General features: G+C 39.9%; 1 protein-coding gene across 2 annotated transcripts in view; it reads right to left on the reverse strand.

The window, feature by feature from the left end:
• The window catches only part of FNBP4 (formin binding protein 4), a 42,490-nt gene extending 16,445 nt beyond the window's left edge, over positions 1-26,045 (reverse strand). Inside the window, exons 1-12 of one of the 2 annotated variants that reach the window (XM_047069989.1) lie at positions 25,800-26,045; positions 24,420-24,512; positions 19,813-19,949; positions 19,281-19,467; positions 16,407-16,554; positions 16,141-16,261; positions 12,541-12,882; positions 11,203-11,413; positions 8,037-8,158; positions 6,118-6,222; positions 4,680-4,813; positions 3,507-3,694 (exon numbers count right to left, since the gene is read on the reverse strand). In XM_047069989.1, coding sequence (XP_046925945.1) covers positions 3,507-3,694; positions 4,680-4,813; positions 6,118-6,222; positions 8,037-8,158; positions 11,203-11,413; positions 12,541-12,882; positions 16,141-16,261; positions 16,407-16,554; positions 19,281-19,467; positions 19,813-19,949; positions 24,420-24,512; positions 25,800-26,025 — 2,014 coding nt within the window. In that variant the 5' untranslated portion in view covers positions 26,026-26,045. Of the gene's footprint in view, positions 1-3,506; positions 3,695-4,679; positions 4,814-6,117; positions 6,223-8,036; positions 8,159-11,202; positions 11,414-12,540; positions 12,883-16,140; positions 16,262-16,406; positions 16,555-19,280; positions 19,468-19,812; positions 19,950-24,419; positions 24,513-25,793 lie in introns of both variants that reach the window. The other variant, XM_047069988.1, reaches the window with a different exon arrangement.
• Between the last annotated feature and the right edge of the window lie 212 nt (positions 26,046-26,257).

Below are 26,257 nucleotides of genomic sequence, written 5' to 3' on the forward strand. Positions count from 1 at the left end.
ATCAGAACTAGGGTAATAAGTACTGAGAATTAATAATTTATCAAACTTCCTTCTACTAAACCTTCAACTACATTTGGTAGGTAAATGAATAAGCTAAATTTTACACATTCTCGTCTAAAATCACAATGCAACACAGAAATGTTTATGATGGCAATGTGCTACTATGCAAAGCAACTCAAGGAAATACAGGTTCAAGGTTAAAAATGGGGTTTACAACCTCCAGCAAAGATAATCAGAATTAATTAAACTGTGTAAATAAGGAGATAAATTTAGCAGCAAACAAGGAGCATTTTTAGTTAATATTTGAATCCCATACTAAGTTTGCTCAAAACATAAAAGCTGTGTCTTAACACTGATAGCTTCCTTTAGCTTAAACACAAAGTTTGGATATTAATAGATCTCCTCCTACACGATGCTTCTCTTCATTTCTAAATATAACTCAGTTGGTATATTTTGCCATTTAAGCGAACTTTCAAGTCTGAAATCCAAGGAGAGATTAAAAAACACAGTTTTGGGGGCACCCAGGTGGCTTAGTTGATTAAGTGGCCAACTTTGGCGCAGGTCATGATCTCCCTGTTCTTGAGTTGGAGCCCCACGTCAGGCTCTGTGCTGAGCTCAGAGCCTGGAGCCTGCTTTGGATTCTGTGTCCCCTTCTCTCTGTCCCTGTCTCCCCCTCCCTCAAAAAAGAATAAACTTAAAAAAAAATTTTTTTAGGATGGGACTAGCGTGTATTATGCTAAGTGACATTAGTCAGAGAAAGACAAATATCATGACTTCACACATATGTGGAATTTAAGATACAAAGCAGATGAACATAAGGGAAGCAAAAATATAAAAACAGGGAGGGGAAAAAAACATAAGAGACCCTTAAATATAGAGAACAAACTGAGGAGTGCTGGAGGGGTTGTGGTGGGGGGATGGGCTAAATGGGCAAGGGACATTAAGGAAGACACTTTTTGGGATGAGCACTGGGTGTTATATGTAAGGGACGAATCAATGGATTCCACTCCTGAAATCATTATTGCATATATGCTAACTAACTTAACGTAAATTAAAAAAAAAATTAAAATTAAAAACATAGAGGTAAACACAGTGTTTATTATATGCTAATAAATTTGAAAGTTACAGGCTTAGAATAGTGTGGGGATACAAATTTTGCTCTTCAAGAACCTGTTTTTTTCTATTTCTAGGCAAGCTTCCCTTTACTGTTTTCCTGTATTTCTCCAAAGAGAAAATGTTTGCTTAGTATTCTGAACCAAGAGGCCAGTTTAGCAGTTACTGTATAAATAATAGTTCCATAGACTTTTGAAAAGCAACTGAATTTAACCAAAGTGACAAAGCCTAATAAGACAGACACAGTAGGTATCTTGAAATATCACTCATCTTTAGAGACAGGTTGTTAAATTCAAACAATGAACGAAGATTGAAATGAACAGAAGTTTGAAACTTCCTTGCTCCCCACAGTATAGTAATTTTTCTTATTTAAAACATGATTTTAACCACTACTGGGCTGACAAAGTGAATATACTAAACTTTCTTGACAGGCTTAAATAGCCATCAGTATTGCTCTTAAATCCCAAAAACCTTAGTACAAGATCTGCGTTTTACTTAGATCAAGATTATCAAGTTTTAATGGCTCTCATTAAAGAGGCTTAAGAATATAAACAGTTTATCAGTGACTTTTTCCTACAGCATAATTGTTCTACTCAGATAGGAATGTCTCAGTCTTCCTTTAACCAGACAGTACCCAACTTTATGTGTCTTCAACAAAGTGAGAAAATAATTCTAAGGTGTTCACCAAAACACCTAAGAGTTGGTAATTCTAGAATACTCAGCTTTGTAACATACAAGAAAGGGACATTAGACAGCAGTCAGGAGTGGAATCTCCTATCCGGAACCACCATCAAGCCTTCACTGGACTAACTTCAGTTAACATGATAAAACTAACTTATTAGACATATCTATCATTACTACCAAAAGAAAAGAATGAGGAAAGTAATCAAAAGAAAATCCCTTTGTGAAAATATTAAGACACCCTGTAACTCAGAAAATGTATTTCTGAAATAGTAAGTAGAATAAAACCACCCTTTTGCTTCATGCAAAATTATCACTGCAGCCAAATGTGGCTTTTTGTTTAGTGATCTGATAACTGCCCCTAGGCTATTTTAGAAATTAAAAAATCATCTAACACGATCAGTTTCATTCGGTACATTATCAGAACTTTTTAATTGGGATCAGGGAGCAACAGAATACAAAACGTCATTTTTCGTAAGCAGAGGACAAAAGAATTCAGCTGTCCACTCCCTATGTTACCAACAAATTCCATGCCTTTACCTTTAAATGTTTATTACTTTAAAAGCCAAATCACAGACTCCTGTTTCACGTACTGTCATTTTAACAAACAGCTACTAGTTTTTTAGAATGAAAAATCATAGCCTTGACTAGGCTTCACTATTGACTTATTTCTGTCATTCCAAGAATGGTGGATTTAGAGGGGGAAAAATGCATCTTCCAAGATGTGGAAATCAAGCCACTCCTCTTTAGAGGAGCTCCTATTAACTAAGGAGCTATGAAAGCCTTTTTAAAAACCTATACAACAAAATAAGGAGTGCCTGTGTGGCTCAGTCGGTTGAGTATCCAACTCTTGATTTTGATAATGATCCATGGTCATGGGATTGAGCTCCATATCGAGCCCCCTGCTCAGGACAGAGCCTGCTTAAAATGCTCCCTTCCCCTCTACCCCTCTCCCCCACACTCTCAAAAAATAAATACATGAGTAAAAATAAGTTAATGTATACAACAAAACTAAAGACCTCTAGGAGAACATTTACTGGGTTGAGCCATCCTGATTGTTTTATGCTAGAATATTGTTGGCAATTTCCAATGATTATTTTGCTTCTCTGAAATAATGGTCCTAGTTTCATACCATTTCTTCAGAGTATTTTGATTTACAACAACCATACTTGTAAGAATAGTGGAGTGGAAAAATGAGGCTGCACTATCTACAGATTAAGTTTTCTACAGAAAGGGAAAACAAATCTATTATCACTCCACAAAGATATTGACAATTCAGCTACTAGTTCCTCAACATTAACATTCCTGTTAGTGGATACACGGCTTTGTGCCATGACAGAGTGGTTATAGGACAATCTTTTTGTTGTTGTTAGATCTAATTGGGTACATTAAATGATTCCTGAATCGGGAGCATCCTATCTAGAAAGCAGATGAAAGCTCTTATGGGACAATCTTTTAAAAATCAAAATATACTGGCTCATCATTTTATTTTTTAGCAAAGTCTGATATTAATAGTCCGCTGATTTCTAAGCAGTCCCTGCCTTAGTTTTCTTCAGTATTAACTCTTGCATTTTTATGTTAAGCCACTATTTTTTAGCTAGAAATTTACGCTATGATTTGAATTACTTTCTTCTTTTATGGTACCAACTAACACAAATCTTTTTTTCTCCAAAAGTATTTCTCTCCAATTAGTATAGGGTAAATTGTCCCACCTGTGGAATTCTCAGAAGATTCTGTAGAATTTGAATCAGTGCCAGTTTTGTCTTTCAAGGTCTGTTTAGGAAGAGTCTCGTCTCTACTTTCTTGTGCTTGGCTTTCTTCTTCTTCCTCCTCACCATCTGGGAACTCCCACTGAGACTCGCCCGACTGTTCGTTTACATAGAAATATCGTCTATGATCCCTAAATTACAAGAAAGAAAACACACGTTTTAAGACCCATTCTCCTACAAAGACACTTCCGTTTGGTCCTGTCCCAGGACAGCAGTCTGCTCTCACAGGGACGAACCTCTTCTTAATGGACTGCTATTCACAAAGGCAACAAAGAGCTTTGACAATTGAGGATGAAGAACCAAGGATAATTCAAAGCTATTTGCACTGCCAGCAGCTCTGTGAATACAGCCCTGAGCCCTCACTCCAACAGATGACTTAGAAAACACCTCTCACATTTTGTTTTGTTTTGTTTTTTGCCAATGTTTAACAGGGTTTCAAGTTTCATTAACGAAGGGACTCAATCTCCTAGAACACTAATTTCCCTTCCAAAGAAGAGAACAACGAAGTTTGCGAAAGGTGACTCTTCCCCTCTTGGACCGTGGAATTCACATTTCATACTCTTGATATCAAACACAGTGAAAGCTAAAGAGAGGGAGAGGATCTGGGAGCTGAAAAATAAAAGAGCAAAGATTTCAAATAACGAAAAAAAAAATCAAGAAAAGCCAAATATAAAAAGAAATGTTTTCATCTGACCTGCTGGCAGAAGATAGTAATCTTGTTCTTCATTCACATCTTCTGGCACGAAGCTTTCCTTAACTTCACCGAGGTTAATCAGGAGTAGTTGCTTCCAGAGGTCCTGTAAAGCGCACAGAGCTCTCGCATGCGCTTAACCCCCAAGCCCGCCCTACTCCGTGCAACAACACTCTGGAGAGTAAAAACCAGCTTTGTCCATCTTGGGAAAAAATCCGTTACATGGAACACTTTAAACATTGCTTTTTGTTTCTCCGTGTGGCTGGCCCAAACTGTAAGTGCTTGCGGTGCTCTGCCTGCCCAGCACCGCTAACTGCAGCTGCTCTCAGTCTCCGGACAGGCTGTCATGTCGTCAGGTGGTGGTGATCACAAATCATGTCTGAGATGTCAAAGGTGAAAGGTGAAAAGGGGAGAAGAGTGCGTACCTGTCCCAGTGGCAGGACCAGCCTTTAGGAGTGGCGTTTATTTCATACTGTTTTAGTTGTTCTGCTGCATCCTGAAGTTTTCGTTTAAGGTAGTTCCCATTAAGAGCCCCTTCTCTCCAGTCTGCAATCCGAGTCTAGAATCAACAAACAGAGAAATAAGTTAAAAGGCTTACTGTTACATCAGAGGACAGAAATAAAAAGGGATAGGTCTTCTGGTCCACAACTGTATTGCTATACTCTCACAAAAGGAAAGTAGACCCAAAACGCACAGAAATACTGTCTTAATTTCATATAAAATAGTTTGCTCTACACAGTTCTGAAAAACAAGATTGGACCTTAGTACATTTTTATACTGCCAGCTCTCCAGTATCTGTGAAAATGAGTAGCAGTTTTGTTTTTCTCCTTTGGACTATATTAATTCCCTAGCAATTTTAGTTTTTGATAGAGAGTTCATTTGGTTCAGTAATCAAAAGCAAAGGTTCAATACTTAGGGAGGTATGCTTCCTACAGGAGTTCCTTACTGAATCCTGCTTTACCATGTTGTAAACTATTCAGGTTACAAAAGGACTCCGAACTTTTATTTTTAGTTTGATGTAAATCTGTTATTAGGCTCATTGTGTTATTTAATGCATTCATTCATTCATTTATTTATATATTTTACATCCAAGTTAGTTAGCATATAGTGCAATAATGATTTCAGGAGTAAAATCCAGTGGTTCATCCCTTATATGTAACAGCCAGTGCTCATCCCAACAAATGTCTTCCTTAATGCCCCTTGCCCATTTATAGCCCATCCCCCCACCCACAACCCCTTCAGCAACCCTGTTTGTTCTCTATATTTAAGGGTCTCTTATGTTTTGTCCCTGTCCCCATTTTTATATTATTTTTGTTTCCCTTCCCATATGTTCACCTGCTTTGTATCTTAAATTCCACATATGCGTGAAGTCATATATTTGTCTTTCTCTAATTTCACTTAGCATAATACACTCTAGTTCCATCTGCATTGTTGCAAATGCCAAGATTTCATTGTTTCTGATTGCTAATATTCCATTGTATACAGATACCACATCTTCTTTATCCATTCATCTGTCAATGGACATTTGGGCTCTTTCCATAATCTGGCTAGTGTTAACAGTGCTACCATAAACATTGGGGCACATGTGCCCCTTTGAATCAGCATTTTTGTATAAAAAAATATTTTTTAAACATAAAATAGAATATATGCCTACTGAAGGTGGTATCCCCACACATAAAATCTTAGTATTTATCTTCATAGTTACGTTTTGCTTTAGCTAATACACAGTTTTGTTTCCTGGGTTAGTCGTTCAAATTTGCACCAATGTTAAAAATTTTAATTTAGGATTAGAAAAATAAGATAAATGCCTTACACATAGAGCATTTTACTCAAAGACCAACTATACATAAATGCCTAAATTACCTCAGTCTGTAAGAGCAGCACATGAAAGTTGGAGATGGACTGTCTATTAATGCCTAGGAATTCAAATTTACTTGTCAGGGTATTTGCCAGTTCTCCAATCTGAAACTGTAATGTGGGAAAGAAAGAGAAAAATAAAATTGAATCAGCAATACTTTTCTGTATTATGTAAACTATTTTGTTCTTAAACATACTAAAAAAAAGGGTCTGCCTAGAAACAGCCCTTCTTAAATAGTTGCATCTGAACAGTCATGAAAATAACTCTAGTTATTTCTAGTTACGTACAAAAATTTCTAGTTACGTAGAAAACTCTAATTTACGTTAAAATACTTTACATAACAAGTGATAAATAAGGACAAGCCTAGAGAAATTGAATGTATACTTTGAGACAATATAGAATTCAACAGGTGAAAATAGATGCTAAATGATGTAACTCCCAATAGTGTCCAAACTATCATTTAATTATTACTAAGTGCTTTTATCAGCTACGCACTGAACAAAATTAATTCTCCCACTCCCTTTCACATGGTTGTACACTAGCCAGTGACTGGATAAACTCTTTCGAGTCAAAAGAATGTACTATGTGATTTTTCCAACAGACCATCCTTAAATAGCCACATATTTATATGGTCCAATTCTCTTGACACTAGGCTAGAAATAAAATTGGAACCGAGTTAGCCTTTATGTAAAGAGAAGTACACGAAGAAATTAAATTTGTGACTTTTAGTCTCTTCAGTACTTCCAAACTACAGGAGCCTACATTGATACATTATTATTGCTTTCCAATGAAGGCTTAAATTTTATTTATTCATATTTTAATGTTTATTTATTTAGGAGAGAGAGGAGAGAACATGGGCACGTGCGCATGGGTGGGGCAAAGAGAGGGAGACAGAGAATCTGAAGTGGCCTCTGTGCTTACAGCAGAAGACCTGATGTGGGGTTGAAACCCATAAACCATCAGATCATGACCCGAGCAGAAGTCGAACACTTACCCAACTGAGCCACCTAGTTGCCCCTGAAGGCATAACTTTTATTTTATTTTTTAAAAATTTTTTTTAATGTTTATTTATTTTTGAGACAGAGAGAGACAGAGTGCGAGTGGGGGAGGGGCAGAGACAGAGGGAGACACAGAATCCAAAACAGGCTCCAGGCTCTGAGCTGTCAGCACAGAGCCCGATGCGGGGCTCGAACCCACGAACCGTGAGATCATGACCTGAGCCGAAGTCGGATGCTTAACCGACTGAGCCACCCAGGCGCCCCAGAAGGCGTAACTTTTAAAAGAAAGCAATTAAAGCATTAGAATTTATTTGTAGGTAATTTCTCTACATCAAGTCAGTCTTCTAATTCAGTGTTACAGCCTGAAATATGACCTTTTCACATAACTAAATAAATGACTTATATTTGGAGATAGCAAAGATTACTTTCAGTACTTGCTAACAAAGAATGTAGTTTAACGGTTGCCCAATTTAAAAATATTTGTCCGGGTGCCTGGGTGATTCAATCAGTTAAGCATCCAACTCCTGACTTCTGTTCAGGTCATGATCTCACAGTTTGTGCGATCAACTCCTGCCTTGGGCTCTGCCCTGCCAGTGTGCAGCCTGCTTGGGATTCTCTCTCCCTCTGTGCCCCTCCCCTGCTCATGCACACACTCATTCTCAAAAGAAAAACAAACTTTAAAAATATCTATTTGTCAGGGCGCCTGAGTGGCTCAGTTGGTTAAGCCTCCAACTTTGGCTCAGGTCATGATCTCACGGTCCATGAGTTTGAGCCCTGTATCAGGCTCTCTGCTGTCAGCACAGAGCCCACTTCGGATCCTCTGTCCCCCCTCTCTACCCCTCCTCTTCTTGGACGCTCTCTCGCTCTCAAAAATAAACATTAAAAATATTTTTTTAAAAATTTGTCAAGCCATGTTAAATACATACTTTCAAATCCTGTTCTTCTTCTTTAGGTGCTGTTGGTACTTTTATCTTCTCTGGAGATTCTTCGACTTCCATCTCTTTGTCTGAATTTTCATCTATTTTTTCTGAAGTGTCAGCACCAATTACTACAAAAGAAAACATGTAAAATTAATTCAAAAGGAATACTAATATAGTACATCACGTAACTTTTCTTACTCCTATAGCAGCGATATCTGAAAAAAAATGTGTTCTTTTTCCTTTGCCTGTTTTATTAAATAAACCGTAATGACTTATCTACCTGTCTTTAAAAAGCCAAAAAACCTTATCCTCTATAATCCCCTTTCTTAAAATGTCTATAAATAACAATCTGTTTTACCACATTACCCTGTAGTCTTCAGTTTCCCTTTCACATTCATCTATTTATCTTTTCTAATCTATTCCAGGATACCATTACTTCAATTACTTATAAAAGCTAGGTTATCAAACCTGGGATACATAAAGGTTCTTCACAATATGAGTTTTGAAAAAAAGGGTTTCACTATCACAGCAGCAATAATTTTAAACTACCTGATAAACTCCTTTCTAAACTGGTTAAGACCTGTAGACAATCTATATCGGACCAAACTACTCTTCTGCTTGGTGATGTCTCTTTGGGAAACTTCGAAAGAGAACAGGTTTACCATCAACTTAAATGGAGTAAAAGACACGAACTGTTATGTTTGCTTACCACCTCTCTGTTATGTTTGCTTACCACCTAGATGTGTGCTTATCAAACTAGTCCACATATACGATATAAATCATTCTGTCATGAGGCTATCAAGTGATTTAAGAAATAACTAAATTTAAATACTTTTTCTTGACTCTGGTTAATCTTTGATGTAAAGAATAATGTGACTTTTAACATCACTTTCATTAACTTTTATTGGCCTAAAAGTTTATATTAAGTACTTAATCTTATCATATAATGGCCTTGCTCTTATTAATATTCCTTCTGCGTTTTCAAATTGAAACCAGGGCGTCTGAGTGGCTCAGTCGGTTGGGCGTCTGACTTCAGCTCAGGTCATGATCTCACAGTTAGTGGGTTCGAGCCCCGCGTCGGGCTCTGTGCTGACAGCTCAGAGCCTGGAGCCTACTTCCTATTCTGTGTCTCCTTCTTTCCCTGCCCCTCCCCCACTTGTGCTCTATCAAAAGTAAATGTAAAAATAAAAAAAAAAAAATTGTTTGAAACCAAATCTCTCCCTCCCACTTACCAGTTTGTAATTCATTTGTATATTAGACATCTTACATTTGCTGGCAGGTAAAAGACTTTAACAATTTAAAGCACTACTAGTGTTCTAAGACTTTTGCCTATTTCCAAGGGCAATTAGATAGGATCTATATACCCGTGGACCTAATAATATTGTATCGCTAGGAATCTATAATGACACTAAAATCTGCATAAAGATATATATACCAAGATGTTTATTACAACATTGTTTTTATTGTGAAGTACTGTATGTATATAATAAATATAAAGAATGAAATGAGCACTCAAGAAACCACAACCCAGCTTAGTGGAAAACTATCACAGGCACTTCTAAAGTTCACAGTGCCTCTGCCATCACATCCACATCAGACGTGATCTCTACCCTTGTGGTTTAAGTGCCTTCCTCTAGTTCCATCATGGAAAGATCTTTAAGCACAATATTTTTTACGATTTTCCAACTTATATACAGAGAATACAAACATATGTGTTCTCCTGTAGCTTTTTAAATTTAACACTATTGTTTCTTGATTCATTTTAATGCATATTAACTGTAGACCATTGACCTTTTTTCACCGTTGCTTAGTATTCAATTGCAAGAACACACTACTATTTATCCATTCTACCCTGGATGGACACTTGAATGGCTTGCTGGTATTACCTAATAATACAACTGCAGTATTACTTTTAAAAGTGAAACATGGACACAACTCAAATGTCCACTGATGAAGAAGAGTTAAATAAAAATATCTTTTGTACTTGGTGGTTAAAAACAGTAATTTTACACTTTAAGTATGTTTAACAATCCACATGGTTAATCTCATCTATGGCAAAAATTACACATGCACATGTCCAGATTACACATATACACACAACCACAAATGAATACAGTGGAAAAGGTCTGGAAAGATATAGGTAAAGGACAGAGAAAACGGACTTCAGAGGTAAGGAATGCAAATTGGGAAAAGATGAAGGGGGACTTTAAGATTTTCACTTCATATTCTTCTATATGATTGAAAAAAAATCTCAAACAAGGATGTCTGCATTTACTTATTACTGTGTTTTTGTTTATTTATCGTATTTTGACCATAACCCATAAAAGTATCTTTCATTAAGTACACCAAACTAAGGTCTAGTGCTCAAATCTTACTGCTAATTTTCCACTAAAGAATCAGGGTCAAATGGAGATTAAGATATTTGTTCTATTAACAGATTGGAAAGATGCAGCAGGGTCTCTACTACATTACCCTGAATAGAGATAAGTTGGGTCCTCATGAAAAGACTAATCTATCTAAACAAAAAACCAGAGAGAGAGCAGAGAGGAGGCTGGGCTTGGCAGAGGTAGTCCTTGCCTGCCTTGCTTACAAACAGAAACAGTGAGCTAATGAGAGCTCATGGACTTAATACAGATAAGGCAGTGGACACCTGAGTGGCTCAGTGGGTTAAGCGTCCGACTTCAGCTCAGGTCATGATCTTGCAGTTTGTGAGTTCGAGCCCCACGTTGGGCTCTGTGCTAACAGCTCAGAGCCTGGAGCCTGCTTCAGATTCTGTGTCTCCCTCTCTTTGTCCCTCCCTTGCTTGTCCTACTCTCTCTCTCAAAAATAAATGAATAAAATGTTTAAAAAAAATACAGATAAGGCAGTTACCGTACCAAGATTTTTAAAAAGGGAGTGAATCTTGCTTTTCTGTTTTTGAGGGAGAGGTAGTCCCCAATCAGTAGTGAATCCCCAACCAAAGCTCCTGGAAAGGGAGCTTCCTTTCACTTCTCTACTTTTCACAGAGCAGTTAAAGAAGTGAAAGGAAGCTCCCTTTCCAGCACTTCCATAAAAGGATGCAAGTGCTACCTCCTTCTTGCTGAAAAGGGAACAAAACACAAAACAAAACAAGGCTAAGGATTTCCCCTTTGTATCTTTCAACTCTACAAATTTAACGTAAAACACAAATTACCAGTTTCCCCATTTTCTGGAGTCTCTCGTCCAGTTTTGCTAGAACTCCGGCTGGTAGATTCTGGACTGGTAGCTCGAACAAACATCTTCCATTTCCCCCTTTTAGACATAAGTCTACGCATTCCATCTTGAGATGCTGGCTGGCTGATGTCAGAACATGGACTAGACCCTGACACACTACCATCTCCTTCCTCCAAGGCTCGTAACTCTGCCTACAATGAACATGACAACAAAGTTAGAGTGTTATAACCTGTTCGTCAACACTTAAGCATCTGTGAGACCAAGAATGATAACTGTGTGTTATCAGAATTAAAATCCTTTGAGGACAGAAGTATTTAATACATTTTTTTCCATCAGCGCCAAGCATTATGCTCGTTACTCAGCACTTATTCATGATTGTAGTTAACAAATACCAATTTGAAAGGGAAAAGGTTCTAGAGATTCACTGAGACAAAGTTTCTAATACATGAACACAATAGATAGAGTCTAACGTAGCTTGTCCCTGATAGCTTTAAATTTTTCAAAAGTGGAAAAGCTTAAAGGAGATATTGCTGTTATAACACCTGTTACATTTTTGATTCATACTCCAAACAGCAGACAAAACTGTTTCAAGAAAAATCAGGGCAGGGGCACCTGGGTGGTTCGGTTGGTTAAGTGTCTGACTCTTGGTTTTGGCTCAGATCATGATCTCGTGGTTGTGGGATCAAGACCCGTGTGGGGGTCCATGATGAGCACTGTATGGAGCCTGCTTGGGATTCTCTCCCTCTCCTTCTCTCTCTCTGCCTCTACCTGGCTCACTCACACTCTCTCAAAAATAAACATTAAAGAAAAAGAAAAAGAAAAAGAAAAATCAGGGCAGAAAATTGTAAAAATCAACTTCTCAATCAAGAAAATTTCCTGAGGACCATCTTTTTTGAAAGGAAGCACATGAAATTATGAGTTTCTCTTAATCTATTATCTTATAAGACCCATTTAACTATTTAAATAACGCCACAGGTGATCACTAGAAGTCAACCTGTACTTTAATTTAAAAACCAAGTTATCACTAAGAATCTACTATGCTCATTTGTTAAGAGTCTAAATCAAAGATAGTCATTCCTCACTGTATCTAGCTATCATTAAATCAGAGCAATGTCAGTCTTTATTAGTCAACTATCAAAAGCATCATCAGGAACCAAAAAAACTATAACTCGATAGTTAAGGTTTTTATTGCATCAGCTTAAACATATGTAGACAAAAGGTTGAGAAAAACAAAATCCCAGCAATGGCTATAAACAGAGCACAATGACCCCAGAGTGTGATAGTAATAGGGGAAAAAATGTACTTAACAAAAACTTACTTTTTTTCTTTCCAAAACCAGCTCCAATTCAAGGGTATCTTGTTCCTCTTCCTCTTCACTTTCTCCAGATTGAACAACACTGCAAAGATCCTCCTGAGAAGGATCTTCCATGTTGTCTAATGTAATTTCCTGTGGCTTTATTATTGTTGCTGCTTCTTCTGCTGTCGTACTGGTTTCTTTCACTTCGGAAACTGGCTCTGATTCTTTACAAATTACTTTTCTTCTCCATCTCTCTTCTTCCTCTTTTATTCCCTCAGGCAGCAAAGGAGCAAGCAGTGATGCTGCCACCCCTTTCTTCTCCTCCTCACTATTTGAGAGAGCCTGAATTCCTTCATTTACTTCCTATAAATAAAATAATCTCATTTATTTTTCAAATGAAAAAATAAAAAAACTTTACCTGAATAAATATAACACACACAATTGTTCATGCTAAAAATGACTGTTTTTCAATCACTGCATATTTTTTATGTAATTTATTGTCAAACTGGTTTACATACAACACCCAGTGCTCATCCCAACAGGTATACTCCTCAGTGCCCATCACCCACTTTCCCCTCACCACCTCCCCATCAACCCTGTTTGTTCTCAGTATTTAAGAGTCTCTTACGGTTTGCCTCCTTCCCTCTCTGTAACTTTTTCCCCCCTTCCCCTCCCCCCATGGTCTTCTGTTTCTCAGGATCCACATGAGTGAAAACACATGGTATGTCTTTCTCTGTCTGACTTATTTCACTTAGCATAATACTCTCCAGTTCCATCCATGTTGCTACAAATGGCCAGATTTCATTCTTTCTCATTGCCAAGTAGTATTCCCTTGTATATATAAACCACATCTTCTTTATCCATTTGTCAGTTGATGGACATTTAGGTTCTTTCCATAATTTGGTTATTGTTTAAAGTGCTGCTATAAACATTGGATACAAGTGCCCCTATGCATCAGCACTCCTGAATCCCTTGGGTAAATTCCTAGCAGTGCTATTGCTGGGTCATAGGGTAGATCTATTTTAATTTTTTGAGGAACCTTCACACACTGTTTTCCAGAGCAACTGCACCACTTAGTGCATATTATTTTCTTAATGTTTATTTATTTTTGAAAGGGGGGAAGGGGCAGAGAGAGGGGGAGACAGAAAATCCCAAGCAGGCTCCCCACTGGCAGCACAAAGCACAACGCGGGGCACAGTCCCACGAAGTGTGAGATCATGACCTGAGCAGAAATTAAAAGTTGGCCATTCAACTGACTGAGCCACCCAGGCACCCCTCAATCACTGGATATATAAATATATATATATTTTTTAAATTATCAACCTTCCTTTTTATTTATTTTGAGAAAGAGAGACAGCACATGCATGTACAAGCAGAGGAGAGGCTGACAGAGAGGGAAAGAGAATCCCAAGCAGGCTCCTCACTGTCAGACCAGAGCCTGATGTGGGGCTCCAAACCATGAACCGTGAGATCATGACCTGAGCCTAAATCAAGAGTTGGATGTTTAAATGACTGAGCCACCCAGGCGCCCCAACCATGGGATGTTCTTAAAAACCACAAACGGCCAACAGACTAGTATATATATTTGTACCATTTTCCTTACAAGTGTAAAATGCAAACATTGTTACTTGAGGAAAGCAGTGTTTTTTTTTGTTTTATTTTGAATTTACATCCCAGTTAGTTAGCATATAGTATAACAATGATTTCAGGAGTTGATTCCTTAATGCCCATTACCCATTTAGCCCATACCCCCCCCCCCCCCCACAACCCCTCCAGTAACTCTGTTGTTCTCCATATTTAAGAAGTCTCTTGGGGTGCCTGGGTGGCTCAGTCAGTTAAGTGTCTTGACTTTGGCTCAGGTCATCATCTCATGGTTTGTGGGTTTAAGCCCCACATTGGGCTCTGTGCTGACAGCTCAGAGCCTGAAGCCTCCTTCGGATTCTGTGTCTCGTTCTCTCTGCCCTTCCCCCACTTGTGCTCTGCTTCTCAAAAATAAATGTAAAAAAAAAATTTTTTTTTTAAGAAGTCTTACATGTTTTGTCCCCCTCCCTGTTTTTATATTATTTTTCCTTCCCTTCCCTTATGTTCATCTGTTTTGTATCTTAAATTCCTCATATGAGTGAAGTCATATTTGTCTTTCTCTGGCTGATTGTGCTTAGCATAATACCCTTTAGTTCCATCCCTGTAGCTGTAAATGGGAAGATTTCATTGTTTTTGATTGCCGAGTAATACTACATGGTATATATCTACCACATCTTCTTTATCCATTCATCCATCGATGGACATTTGGGATCTTTCCATACAAGGAAAGCAGTGTTTGAACTAGAACCTAGTTCTGGGTGCGATTCACACATATCCTTCCACCTATTCTCCCAAGTCAAAAGGCAAGTTAGCAAGAAGCAGATTTAAACAATTAAATAAAATCTAAGTTTTGTCAGCTATGTAACTGGATAAATCTCTACCCTCTTTTGTAAGATGACATAACTTCAGAGGTATGTTAGGAAAGTGACAAAGAGAAAAGTGAAATGTGTTGTTATACCTATATTGCTCACTTCCTTCACTGGTATAATATTTAGTCCACCTCAAAAGAAAAATAGTCTATCTCCCGCCTGGAGTTGTAAAAACCAAATTGTTCCAAAAGTATGTATGTATGTATGTATGTATGTATGTATGTATTTTTAAGTAGGCTCCACACCAACATGGGGATTGAACTCCCTTCCCTGAGACCAAGAGTTGCATACTATACCGACTGAGCCAGCCAGGCACCCCCTAAAAATATATGTTAATATACCTCCTATTTAAACCCATCATTTAAAAATTTAAGATACATGGGGCCCCTGGGTAGCTCAGTTGGTTAAGCGTCTGACTCTGGCTTGGGTCATTATGTCACAGTTCGTGGGTTTGAGTCCCATGTCAGGCTCTGAGCTGACAGCTCAGAACCACCTACTAAGGATTCTATCTCTCCCTCTCTCTGCCCCTCCCTTACTCATGCTCTGTCTCTCTCAAAAATAAACAAACATTAAATAAAAAAAATTAAAAATTCAAGATATGGGGAGCCTGGGTGGCTCAGTGGGTTGAGTGTCCAACTAGATTTCGGCTTAAAACAAAAAAAACATGTGGGTTCCCAAAATAGAACTATTCTGAACTAGAGAAGGAGATCTGAAGCCTGCCTGCTTGGCTGCTCCCACATCCTTTTCATGATGACCCAATGAGCCTCTGTAGCACCCTAAAGCTCCAGAAGAACCAATGAACTGGGTAACTGTTATAAGGGCTACATATTAAACATAAACATCAAATAAAGCTTTAAGAAACATTTGTCCTATTTCACATCCAGTTATAAAATACTAACAGAAAGCTTCTATACCTGTGCCAGAGCAAGAGTCAAGTTCTTTAGATTTAAAATAAGCAAATGAGGGGCATCTGGATGGCTAAGTCGTTTAAGCGTCCAATTCTGGATTTCAGCTCAGATCATGATCTCGCAGTCTGTGGGTATGAGCCCCATGTAAGAGCCTGCTTAGGATTCTTTCCTCTCTCTTTCCCTCCCCCCGCCAAAAATAAATAAGCATTTATAAAGAAATAAATAAGTATGCAAGCAAGCAAATGAGATATGTTGTAACTTACCTTTTTGACTTCTCGCTTGGCTATGACTTGTCCACTTTTACTACTGGAAACAGAAACGTTCTTCTCCTTTGTATACACATCTGTATTAACCACAAAACTAGCTTCAGCACCTGTTACAGAACTGAAAAAAAAAAAATATATATATATATATATACATACATATATATAAATATACACTTAGTAAGACAAACAAAAGACAAATATTATCAACAAGAGAAAGACTCTAACTTCTTCCTAGGTAATTTCTTCTGTAAGTCTGTTCTTACCTGGGCTGGTAATGTTGTAATCCCTGTACCTGGGTGGCAAGATACTGGGGTAACTCCCAAGTCACTTCATTTGTTTGTGTGTTCCAATAATAATAGCATCCTGTGTTCTCATCCCAGACTTCCTGCCAATCTCCCATCTCAATTCCAACTAGAAGAAAGACAAATTTTAAAAACCAAAAATTTCTCATCAACAAAACTAAAAAACAACCTACTGAATACGGTAAGATATTTATTAATGATATAACTGATAAAGGGCGAATATCCAAAATATATAAAGAACTTGTTCAACTCAACAAGCAAAAAACAAATAATCCAAATAAAAATGGGAAAGACATGAACAGACATTTTTCCAAAGGCGACATCCAGATGGCCAACAGACACAGAAAAAGACGCTCAACATCACTCATCATCAGGGAAATGCAAGTCAAAATACAATGAGGTGTCTCACCTCACACCTGTCAGAATGGCTAAAATCAGAAACACAAGAAACAGCGTTGGTGAGGAAGTGGAGAAAAAGGAACCCTCCCCACGCCGTTGGCTGGAATATAAACCAGTGCAGCCATTGTGGAAAACCGTACAGAGGTTCCTCAAAATATTAAAAATAGGGGTGCCTGGGTGGCTCGGTCCGTTGTGTCCAACTTGGTTTTGGCTCAGGTCATGATCTTATGGGTTCATGGGATTGAGCCCAGTGTTGGGCTCTGTGCTCACAGCGCAGAGCCTACTTTGGGATTCTCTCTCCTTCTGTCTCTGCCCCTTCCCTGCTCACCAGCACATGCACAAGTACCCCCTCTCTCACAAAATAAATAAACATTAAAAAAAAAAAAAAAACCCTACTATACAATCTAGTAATTGCATTACTTGGCATTTATTCAAAGAACACAAATACTAATTTGAAAGTATATATGCACCCCTATGTTTATTGTAGCATAATCTACAATAGACAAATTATGGAAGCAGCCCAAGTACCTATTTATAAATGAACAAAGAATGGGGCGCCTGGGTGGCGCAGTCAGTCAAACGTCCGACTTCAGCCAGGTCACGATCTCGCAGTCCGTGAGTTCGAGCCCCGCGTCGGGCTCTGGGCTGATGGCTCAGAGCCTGGAGCCTGTTTCCGATTCTGTGTCTCCCTCTCTCTCTGCCCCTCCCCCGTTCATGCTCTGTCTCTCTCTGTCCCAAAAATAAATAAACGTTGAAAAAAAATAATAATTAAAAAAAAATAAATGAACAAAGAAGTGGTATATACACAATGGAATAGTATTCAGCCATAAAAAGGAATGAAAGCTTGCCATTTGTAACAATGCAGACAGCTAGAAAGTATAATGCTAAGAAAAGTAAGTCAGAAAAAGACAAATACGATATTTCACTCATGTGGAATTTAAGAAATAAAACAGATGAGCAAAGGCAAAGAAAGAGAGACAAATGAAGAAAGACTAACTATAGAGAACAAACTGATGATTACTAGAGGGTGCAGGAGGAGGGGAAACGGGTGAAATCGGTGATAGGTATTAAGAAGTGCACTTTGACGAGCACAAAATAATGGATAGAATCTTGAATTATTATACTGTACACCTGAAACTAATATGACACTGTATGTTAACTATACTGGAATTAAAATAAAAAATTAAAAAAAAAATTTTTTTTCAACGTTTATTTATTTTTGGGACAGAGAGAGACAGAGCATGAACGGGGGAGGGGCAGAGAGAGAGGAAGACACAGAATCGGAAACAGGCTCCAGGCTCTGAGCCATCAGGCCAGAGCCTGACGTGGGGCTCGAACTCACGAACCGCGAGATCGTGACCTGGCTGAAGTCGGACGCTTAACCGACTGCGCCACCCAGGCGCCCCTAAAATAAAAAATTTTAAAAATTAAAAAAGGAAGCATAAATTTCTCCACAATTCTCACTTTATACCCCAACTCAGCTCTAAAGCTATTAACAATCTAACACAAGGTTCCTCAACTTTAGCAATGTTAACATTTGGGCTGGATAATTCTTTGTTGTGGTGAGGGTAGTCCCATGTAGTGTTTAGCATCCTGGATTCTACCCACTAGATGCACTAACAGTTCCCCACCCCTTGGTGTAACAACCAAATATGTCTAGGGACACAGTCAAATGTCCCCTGGAGGTCTAACTCCTCCTTCCCAAATCATTTTTGCACAAATTACTTAAGAAAGTTTGACAAGGGCGCCTGGGTGGCTCAGATGGTTAAGAGTCCAACTTCAGCTCAGGTCATGATCTCACAGTTCATGGGTTCAAGCCCCATGTCGGGCTCTGTGCTGACAACTTGGGAGCCTGAAGCCTGCTTCAGATTGTGTCTCCCTCTCTCCCTGCCCCTCTCCCACTCACATTCTATTTCTCTCTCAAAAATAAATAAGCATTTAGAAAAATTTAAAAAAAAAAGACAAAGAATTATTTAAGGATTCTGGAATTTTTTGGGTTTTCTTAAGTGTTTATTTTTGAGGGGAGCGGGAGGGGCAGAGTGAGGGAGATAGAGGATCCAAAGCAGGCTCTGTACTGACAACACGGGGCTCAAAACCATGAACGATGACATTGTGACCTGAGCCAAACTCAGACACTTAACCAACGGAGCCACCCAGGTGCCCCCAAAAAAGAACCTTTAAAATAATGGCCTTACTGCTTCGGATTCTGTGTCTCCCTCTCTCTGCCCCTCCTCTGCTCATATTCTGTCTCTAAAATTAACATTAAAAAAACAAATAAAATAAATAATGGCTTTAATTATTCACTTGGCATAAAATTGCAACTGGTTAAAAGTCTGCTAAAGCATATGGGCTTTCATCCTTGGGAATTTCAATGCCTAGAACACCTTTGAAAATTACACTTCAGACTTCTTTAAAAAATCAAAGTATCAAACTTACCTCCTGCAAGTGAACACTGAGTATCATATTGCCACCCTGCTGTCTGAGTGGAGTCTGTTCCATTTGAAGTGGTAGAACTAAGGGCAGATGTTGCTGATTCCTTTGGCTCTGGTCTAGGTGGAGTTGGAGGTGGAGCAGAGGCTCCTACAGGAGCTGTAGGCTGAGGTGCTGTTATAGCATCAATCTCCTTTAGTATGGAAATAGTAACAAATGCATTAATAACCTCAAAACTAGAACACTGAGAAAATGACAATCACCATAAAAAAAATTCTGTATGATCAATTCTCAGCTTAAATCAAAACTCTCAATTTCCAATTATGTAAAAGATCCCCAAACACTTTAATTCTCCATTTTTCTCCTCCTTACAACCTTTACAAAAAAGAGATGACTGGGATGGGGAGGGACTAAGGAAGAGATGTGGAAGGGGAGAAAGAAGATGGAAACACTGAAACTGACAAGCAGGCTAACCACTTGAGATCCAGGTCCCAAAGTGGCTCCAATAGCTAAAAAGCCAAACAAAAGCACCACTAACCGCTAAGAAGTTGGCCAATGTACTATCGATATCGGTTGACTGGTTTCCATTTGTCTCTTTGGACTGTGCTGGTTTTTCTGAAACATCACTCTCATCATCATCACTGTCCGCATATGCACCAAGTAAGCACAGACCTCCTAGAAAGAAAATGGTAAATGTTAGTGACAACAATGCCAGTATGCTCCAGGAAGAAAAATATGACCTTGTTCTTCAGTCAGAGTTTACAATTAGTTTACTTACAGATTAGAACACAGCCTCAAAATGAGTCATCACTGAACTACCACAGAGATAGAAATTATAATATGCATTTAGAGCTAATAAAACCATCCACATAGCTACTTGACATCCTTCTCAAAATACACAATCAATCAACCTCATCCTCTTTCAAAATAGCACAGAGTAAATCCTGATTTTAGAATTCATAGGGGTGCCTGGGTGGCTCAGTTGGTTAAGTTTCCAACTCTTGATTTGAGCTCAGGTCACGATCTTGTGGTTCATGGGATTGAGCCCCACACTGGGCTCTGTGCTGACAGTTCGGAGCCTGCTTGGCACTCTCTGCACCTCCCCTGCTTGTACATGTTCTCTATCAAAAATAAATAAACAAACATTAAAAAAAAAAAGGAATTTGTTGACTTATGTGTCCATCTGAAGCAACAAAGCCAATTAGGGTTTAATAGATGAAACAGATTTTCAAAGCTAAAAATCTTTTCCAATTTTTCCTCAAACAAGAAGGGACTAATTATAATGGAAATCAAAGTGCTAGAACCAAAACAAACAAACAAACAACAAAAACCCAGCCAGAACCAATCTTCAATGTCTTCCTCAAACTTAAGAGGTATCAGATATAGCTTCTGTAATGCTGCTATGTATGCCATTTCCCTCTCTACGACCTGTGGCCACTCTAATGTTAAAATTAAGCAAGCATAGGGGCGCCTGGGTGGCTCAGTCCGTTGAGCGTCCGACTTCGGCTCAGGTCATGATCTCATGGTTTGTGAGTTTGAGCCCCACATCGGGCTCTGTGCTGATAGCCAGGAGCCTGGAGCCTGCTTCAGATTCTGTGTCTCCCTCTCTCTCTGCCCCTTCCCCACTCATGCTGTCTCTCTGTATCTCAGAAATAAACATTAAAAAAAATTTTAATTAAGCAAGTATATATTCTCTTTTTACATCTAATTTTATTGTAACAGATACATTAAATGTTAAACTCCAGCCAACTTTTCAGCTATCACTAAGACTAAATTTCCCAGGGTCTGGCAACAGCTTATGTTCTCTGTAAATATTTGGTAAATGAACAGATTTATTAGGAAGTAAAACCTAGTTGTATCATAATTCCATAAATGAATTCATGAGATACCCTAAAAATAAACATTAAGTTGCTTCATTTATCATAGGGGTTCACATTCATTGTTTTAGTCCTATCAATCTTGCTTTCATTATCTTTAGCATACAGGTAAAGTTCTTGCACTAAATACCAATTTAAAAAATTTAAGTTTATTTATTTATTTAGAGAGAGAGAGACACAGAGTGCACACAAGAGACAGCACAAGTAGGGAAGGACAGAGAGGAGGAGACAGAATCCCAAGCAGGCTCTGCACCATCACCGCAGTGCTAGATGCAGAGCTTGGGGGTCAAATTCACGAACTCTGAGATCATGACCTGAGCTGAGATCAAGAGTCAAACACTTAACCGATTGAGACACCCAGGCACCCCAAATTTCTAAAATATTCAAAGCTGACTAGAAAGATTTTTTTTTAATGTTTATTTATTTTTTGAGAAAGAGACAGAGTGTGAGTGGGGAAGGGGCAGAGAGTGAGGGAAACAAAATCCTAAGCAGGCTCTGAGCTGTCAGCACACAGCTCAATGCGGGACTCAAACCCACAAGCTGTGAGATCATGACCTGAGCTGAAGTCAGACGCTTAACTGACTGAGCCACCCAGATGCCCTAAAAAGGTTTTTTGTTTTTTTTTTTTTTTCAAGTGAGAAAGGGAGAATGAGCAGGGGAGAGGGGCAGAGGAAAAGAGAGAGAATCTTAAGTAGGCCACAAGCTCAGCACAGAGCTCGACGTGGGGCTCCATCCCAGGACCCTGGGATCAAGACCGAAACAAAAAATCAAGTCAGATGCTCAACCAACTGAGCCATTCAAGAGCCCCCATAAATTATTATTATTTTTTTTAACATTTATTTCTTTTTGAGAGACGGAGATAGAGCACGAGTGGGGGAGGGGCAGAAAGAAAGAGGAAGACACAGAATCTGAAACAGGCTCCAGGCTCTGAGCTGTCAGCACAGAGCCTGACGCGGGGCTCAAACCCACAGACCGCGAGATCATGACCTGAGCTGAAGTCGGACGCCCAACTGACTGAGCCACCTAGGCGCCCCTGAATTTTTCTTAATTTCATATGCATATTACCATAATATTCTTCTGCATGAAAATATTAGCTATGCTTGCTGTACTGTATTATTTAAGTTTATTTATTTTAAGAGAGAACTCTTGTGATCAGTATAGGGGAGGAGCAGAGAGAGAGAAAGGGAGAGAGAGAATCCGAAGCAGGCTCTGCCCTGTCAGCACAGAGCCTGATGGGGGGGCATGACCTGAGCCAAAATCAAGAGTTGAAGGCTTGACCAACCAACTGAGCCACCAAGGTGCTCTACTGTATTATAAAAACATTCTTTAACAACTTAAGATTTATACTTCATTTCTGTGGAAAGAAATCTGGCATGTTTCTAGTGATAAAGGTAAAATTCTTTAAAATCATCTAAAAAAAAAAAAGGAAAATTCTTGAGTATCTACTCTATTAGCTATAGAAGCCATACAAATAATAGAAAATGGTTTCACTTTGGGTTTTGTTTGAATCACAACTGGTAGGTTAAGAACTGAATAAAGCAGATACCTTATGTTTCAGGATGAAGTTGGATAGAATGAAAATAGTTCTATTCACAAGGCACATGAAGGGCTGAAATGCTGACAGAGCAATTCAAGAAATTTCTTCTTGGAACATTAAATTTCTATTCATCATAGAAAACTCAAAATAACATACACAGTTTACAAATATAAAATGGTATTTTCTAGTTCTGAAATTTCTCTTACAACCAAGTTTTAGCTTTTCTAAACGACCCTATTTTTTTTACATGGCAACTGGGAGGAAAGGAGAACAAACTTCTATTATCTCAGGTGTCATGTCTGGACAGAACTCCAAACTGAAAGAATAAAATTATTACCAATTATAAAATATTTAGTATCAAGGGGTGCCTGTGTGGCTCAGTTGGTTAAGCATCCAACTCAGGTTATGATCTCACAGTTTGTGGGTTCAAACTCCGTGTTGGGCTCTGTGCCGTTGGCATGGAGCCTGCCTGGGATTCTCTCTCTCCCAAAAAATAAACTTAAAAAAAAATTTAGTATCAAAACATATTTTAATCTTTCAAGATATATAAAGACTAGCAAAAACTAACATTCTTGGCACTTGCTGTGTATTTGAACTTTATGTACCCTGTTCAATTTAATCTTCAAAACAACTTAGGGCTGGCTGATTCAGAAAAAGAAATTATTTTTAATATTTATTTTGAGAGAGACAGAGAGCGAGCGAGCAGGGGAGGGGCGGAGTGAGGGAAAGAGAAAATCCCAAGCAGGCTCCAAGCTGTCAGCACAGAGCCTGACCCCGGGTTTGATCCCATGACCCCCCAGATCATGACCTGAACGGAAACCAAGTCTTGGGACACTTAACCAACTGCGCCACCCAGGTGCCCTCCCATAAGATTTATTTTATGGATGAATGCACTCCCAAGGTATTAGCATTAATGCTGGAGTGCCAATTTGAGACCAGGTTTATCTACAAAACCACTGCTGCAAATATTCCTTCACACTTAATAATTATTTATTTTTAAGACTTATTCTTTTAAGTAATATCTATAACCAAGGTCTGGCTCAAACTCACAACACTGAGATCAAGACTCACACCCTCTGGGGCGCCTGGGGGGCTCAGCTGGTTAAGTGTCCGACTTTGGTTCAGGTCATCATCTCATAGTTCGTGAGTTCAAGTCCCACATCGGACTCTGTGCTGACAGCTCAGAGCCTGGAGCCTGCTTTGGATTCTGTGTCTCCCTCTCTGCCCCTTCCCTGCTCGTGTTCTCCCTCTCTAAGAATAAACAAATATTTAAAACAAACAAAAAAAAAGAGTCACAGGCTCTACTGACTGAGCCAGGCAAGTGCCCCTAAAAAATATTTAATAAGAGCAATTTTCAGCTCCACAAACATTTGCTAGGCACCAACCAAAGCATAGTGCTGGAAAAGAAATGCACAGAATGAAAGACATCCTTGGTATCCCTAAAGAACATCAAACTAGTGGGGGAGCCAGAAAATTACAAACTAGGATTAGAAGAAAAATAGTAAAAGGTATTTTGGCTACAGAAAAAAAAGCAACAACAAACCTTACTTTGGTTTAAGTGTATATACCAGCAAGCCATCACATACAAAAATTTACTTTATTTTCAAAAATGTTAAATTTCCATTTTACGGGAGAAATGTAAGCAGCACCGAAGCATTCAACAAAATATATACAAACCCAATCTGACCCTAATGAAAGACCTTGTAGAAAAGATGAAAAAAAAAAGTGTACCTGTTGCTTTAACGGCTGTAGGTCTGGTGGTCATGACTGGTGGTTTGGAAGGATTCTGAACTCTGGGAACCTCCACCACCACTTCCTGTTCATCTGGATTTTAAAAAGGTACAAAAGAAAACTACAGTTAGACGGTGGACCAGAGAAAACACTACAGGTGACAAAACAATCTTTGATTTAACCTTTCAAATCTCAATTTCACCAACTTGAAAACAGGGTGTGTAAATCCATCACTGACCCAAATAACTGGGAGATGATAAACAAGCAGAGCTAGACTCTTCCACGTGACTAGCGACTTTAAGGACACGATGATGATACATAAAAGTATACCTTAAGTCATTCAAAATTTTAAAAATACACAGACACAGAACAAATCTTCTCCGGGATACCACTGGGCCTTTAAACAAGCATAGCCAATGGAAACCGATTTAAGTTATATTTAAAAAATAAAATAAGGGGCGCCTGGGTGGCGCAGTCGGTTAGGCGTCCGACTTCAGCCAGGTCACGATCTCGCGGTCCGTGAGTTCGAGCCCCGCGTCGGGCTCTGGGCTGATGGCTCAGAGCCTGGAGCCTGTTTCGATTCTGTGTCTCCCTCTCTCTCTGCCCCTCCCCCGTTCATGCTCTGTCTCTCTCTGTCCCAAAAATAAATAAACGTTGAAAAAAAAATTTTTTTAAAAATAAAATAAAATAAAAATAAGCAAGGCTAGCCATAGCATTCCCCCCCCCCCTACAGTAACTACCAAGGGGATATTTTAGCGCCTGAAAAGGTCCCGGCATCTCGGGCGTCTGGCCCCGTAGCAGCGCGCTGAACAGTTACTCTTAATCCAAGAACCATTCCGGGGAGAAACCAACAAGTACTTGGGAACCCACAAGCGCCACTTCTGCAGGAATTTTGGGGTTACCTACCCATTTGGAGTTACGTTCGCTTTGGCTGGCATAATAAAATGGGTGTACTCATTTCTAAAGGGTCCCTCTCAGTTTCAACAAAAACGAAGGTAAAAGCACAGGACGTGTAGAAAAGGGCAGGTTTCCTATCTCCAGGCCTCGGAAGCGAAGCCCGGACTCTCACAAATATCCCCTGAAGTTATGCAAACCCGAGCGCCGACGCTGAGGAGACTCGGGAGGCCAGGCCAACCCCTGCACCAGAGATGGCGCCCCTCGGGCGGGCGGGCCGGCGCGCGCGGCGCCGCTGGCCCCTTCCGCCGCCTTTGGGGCCCACATCGGTCCTCCCCTCGGGACCCACGCAGCAGGCCTCGGATGCGGAGCAAGCCCGCCCGCCCGGGTTTCTCTTCCTCCCAGGGCCCTGCCCTAGGCCGCAAGGCCCGAGCTCGAGTTTCGGAAGCCCCACCTAGGTGCCGGAGTTCCCTCGCGCACCTTTACCTTCTGAAGGCGAGTCGTCTGGGGCCGCGGCGGCAGTAGTCACCGTGGTCGTCGTCGTCGTCGGTGGCGCCGCCGGAGCTGGCTGGCTGGGCGCCGCCGCCGTCGAATCCGGCTCCGTGTCGGGTTCCGGCTCCGGGTCCCTTCCCGGGGTGCTGCTACGGGGACCCGGCGGAGAGAGCTGCAGAATAGGCCTGCGGCCGGGTACCGCCCGGGACTTCTTCCCCATCGCGAGCCTGAGCGCGAGCCGCGAGCGTCGGGCAGCCGAGAGGGGCGGGCGCTCGGCGCGGCGCTGCGTAATCAATATTCATGCACCGCGACACCGCCTCCTCAGAGAATCTGCTTTTAACCGGCGGAGCGGGCGCCCGCGCAAGCGCCCTGGGTCCTGTACGCTATTCTGGCTCCTCCTTCCAGGGAGGCAGGGCGGGCTTTACCCACGGTGCTAGGCGATTGGCTGTTTT

This window comes from Lynx rufus, unplaced genomic scaffold, assembly GCF_022079265.1.
Source record: "Lynx rufus isolate CCGP_SWC_20201006 ecotype Redwood Valley unplaced genomic scaffold, mLynRuf1.p SCAF_9, whole genome shotgun sequence".
NCBI classification, from domain to species: Eukaryota; Metazoa; Chordata; class Mammalia; order Carnivora; family Felidae; genus Lynx; species Lynx rufus.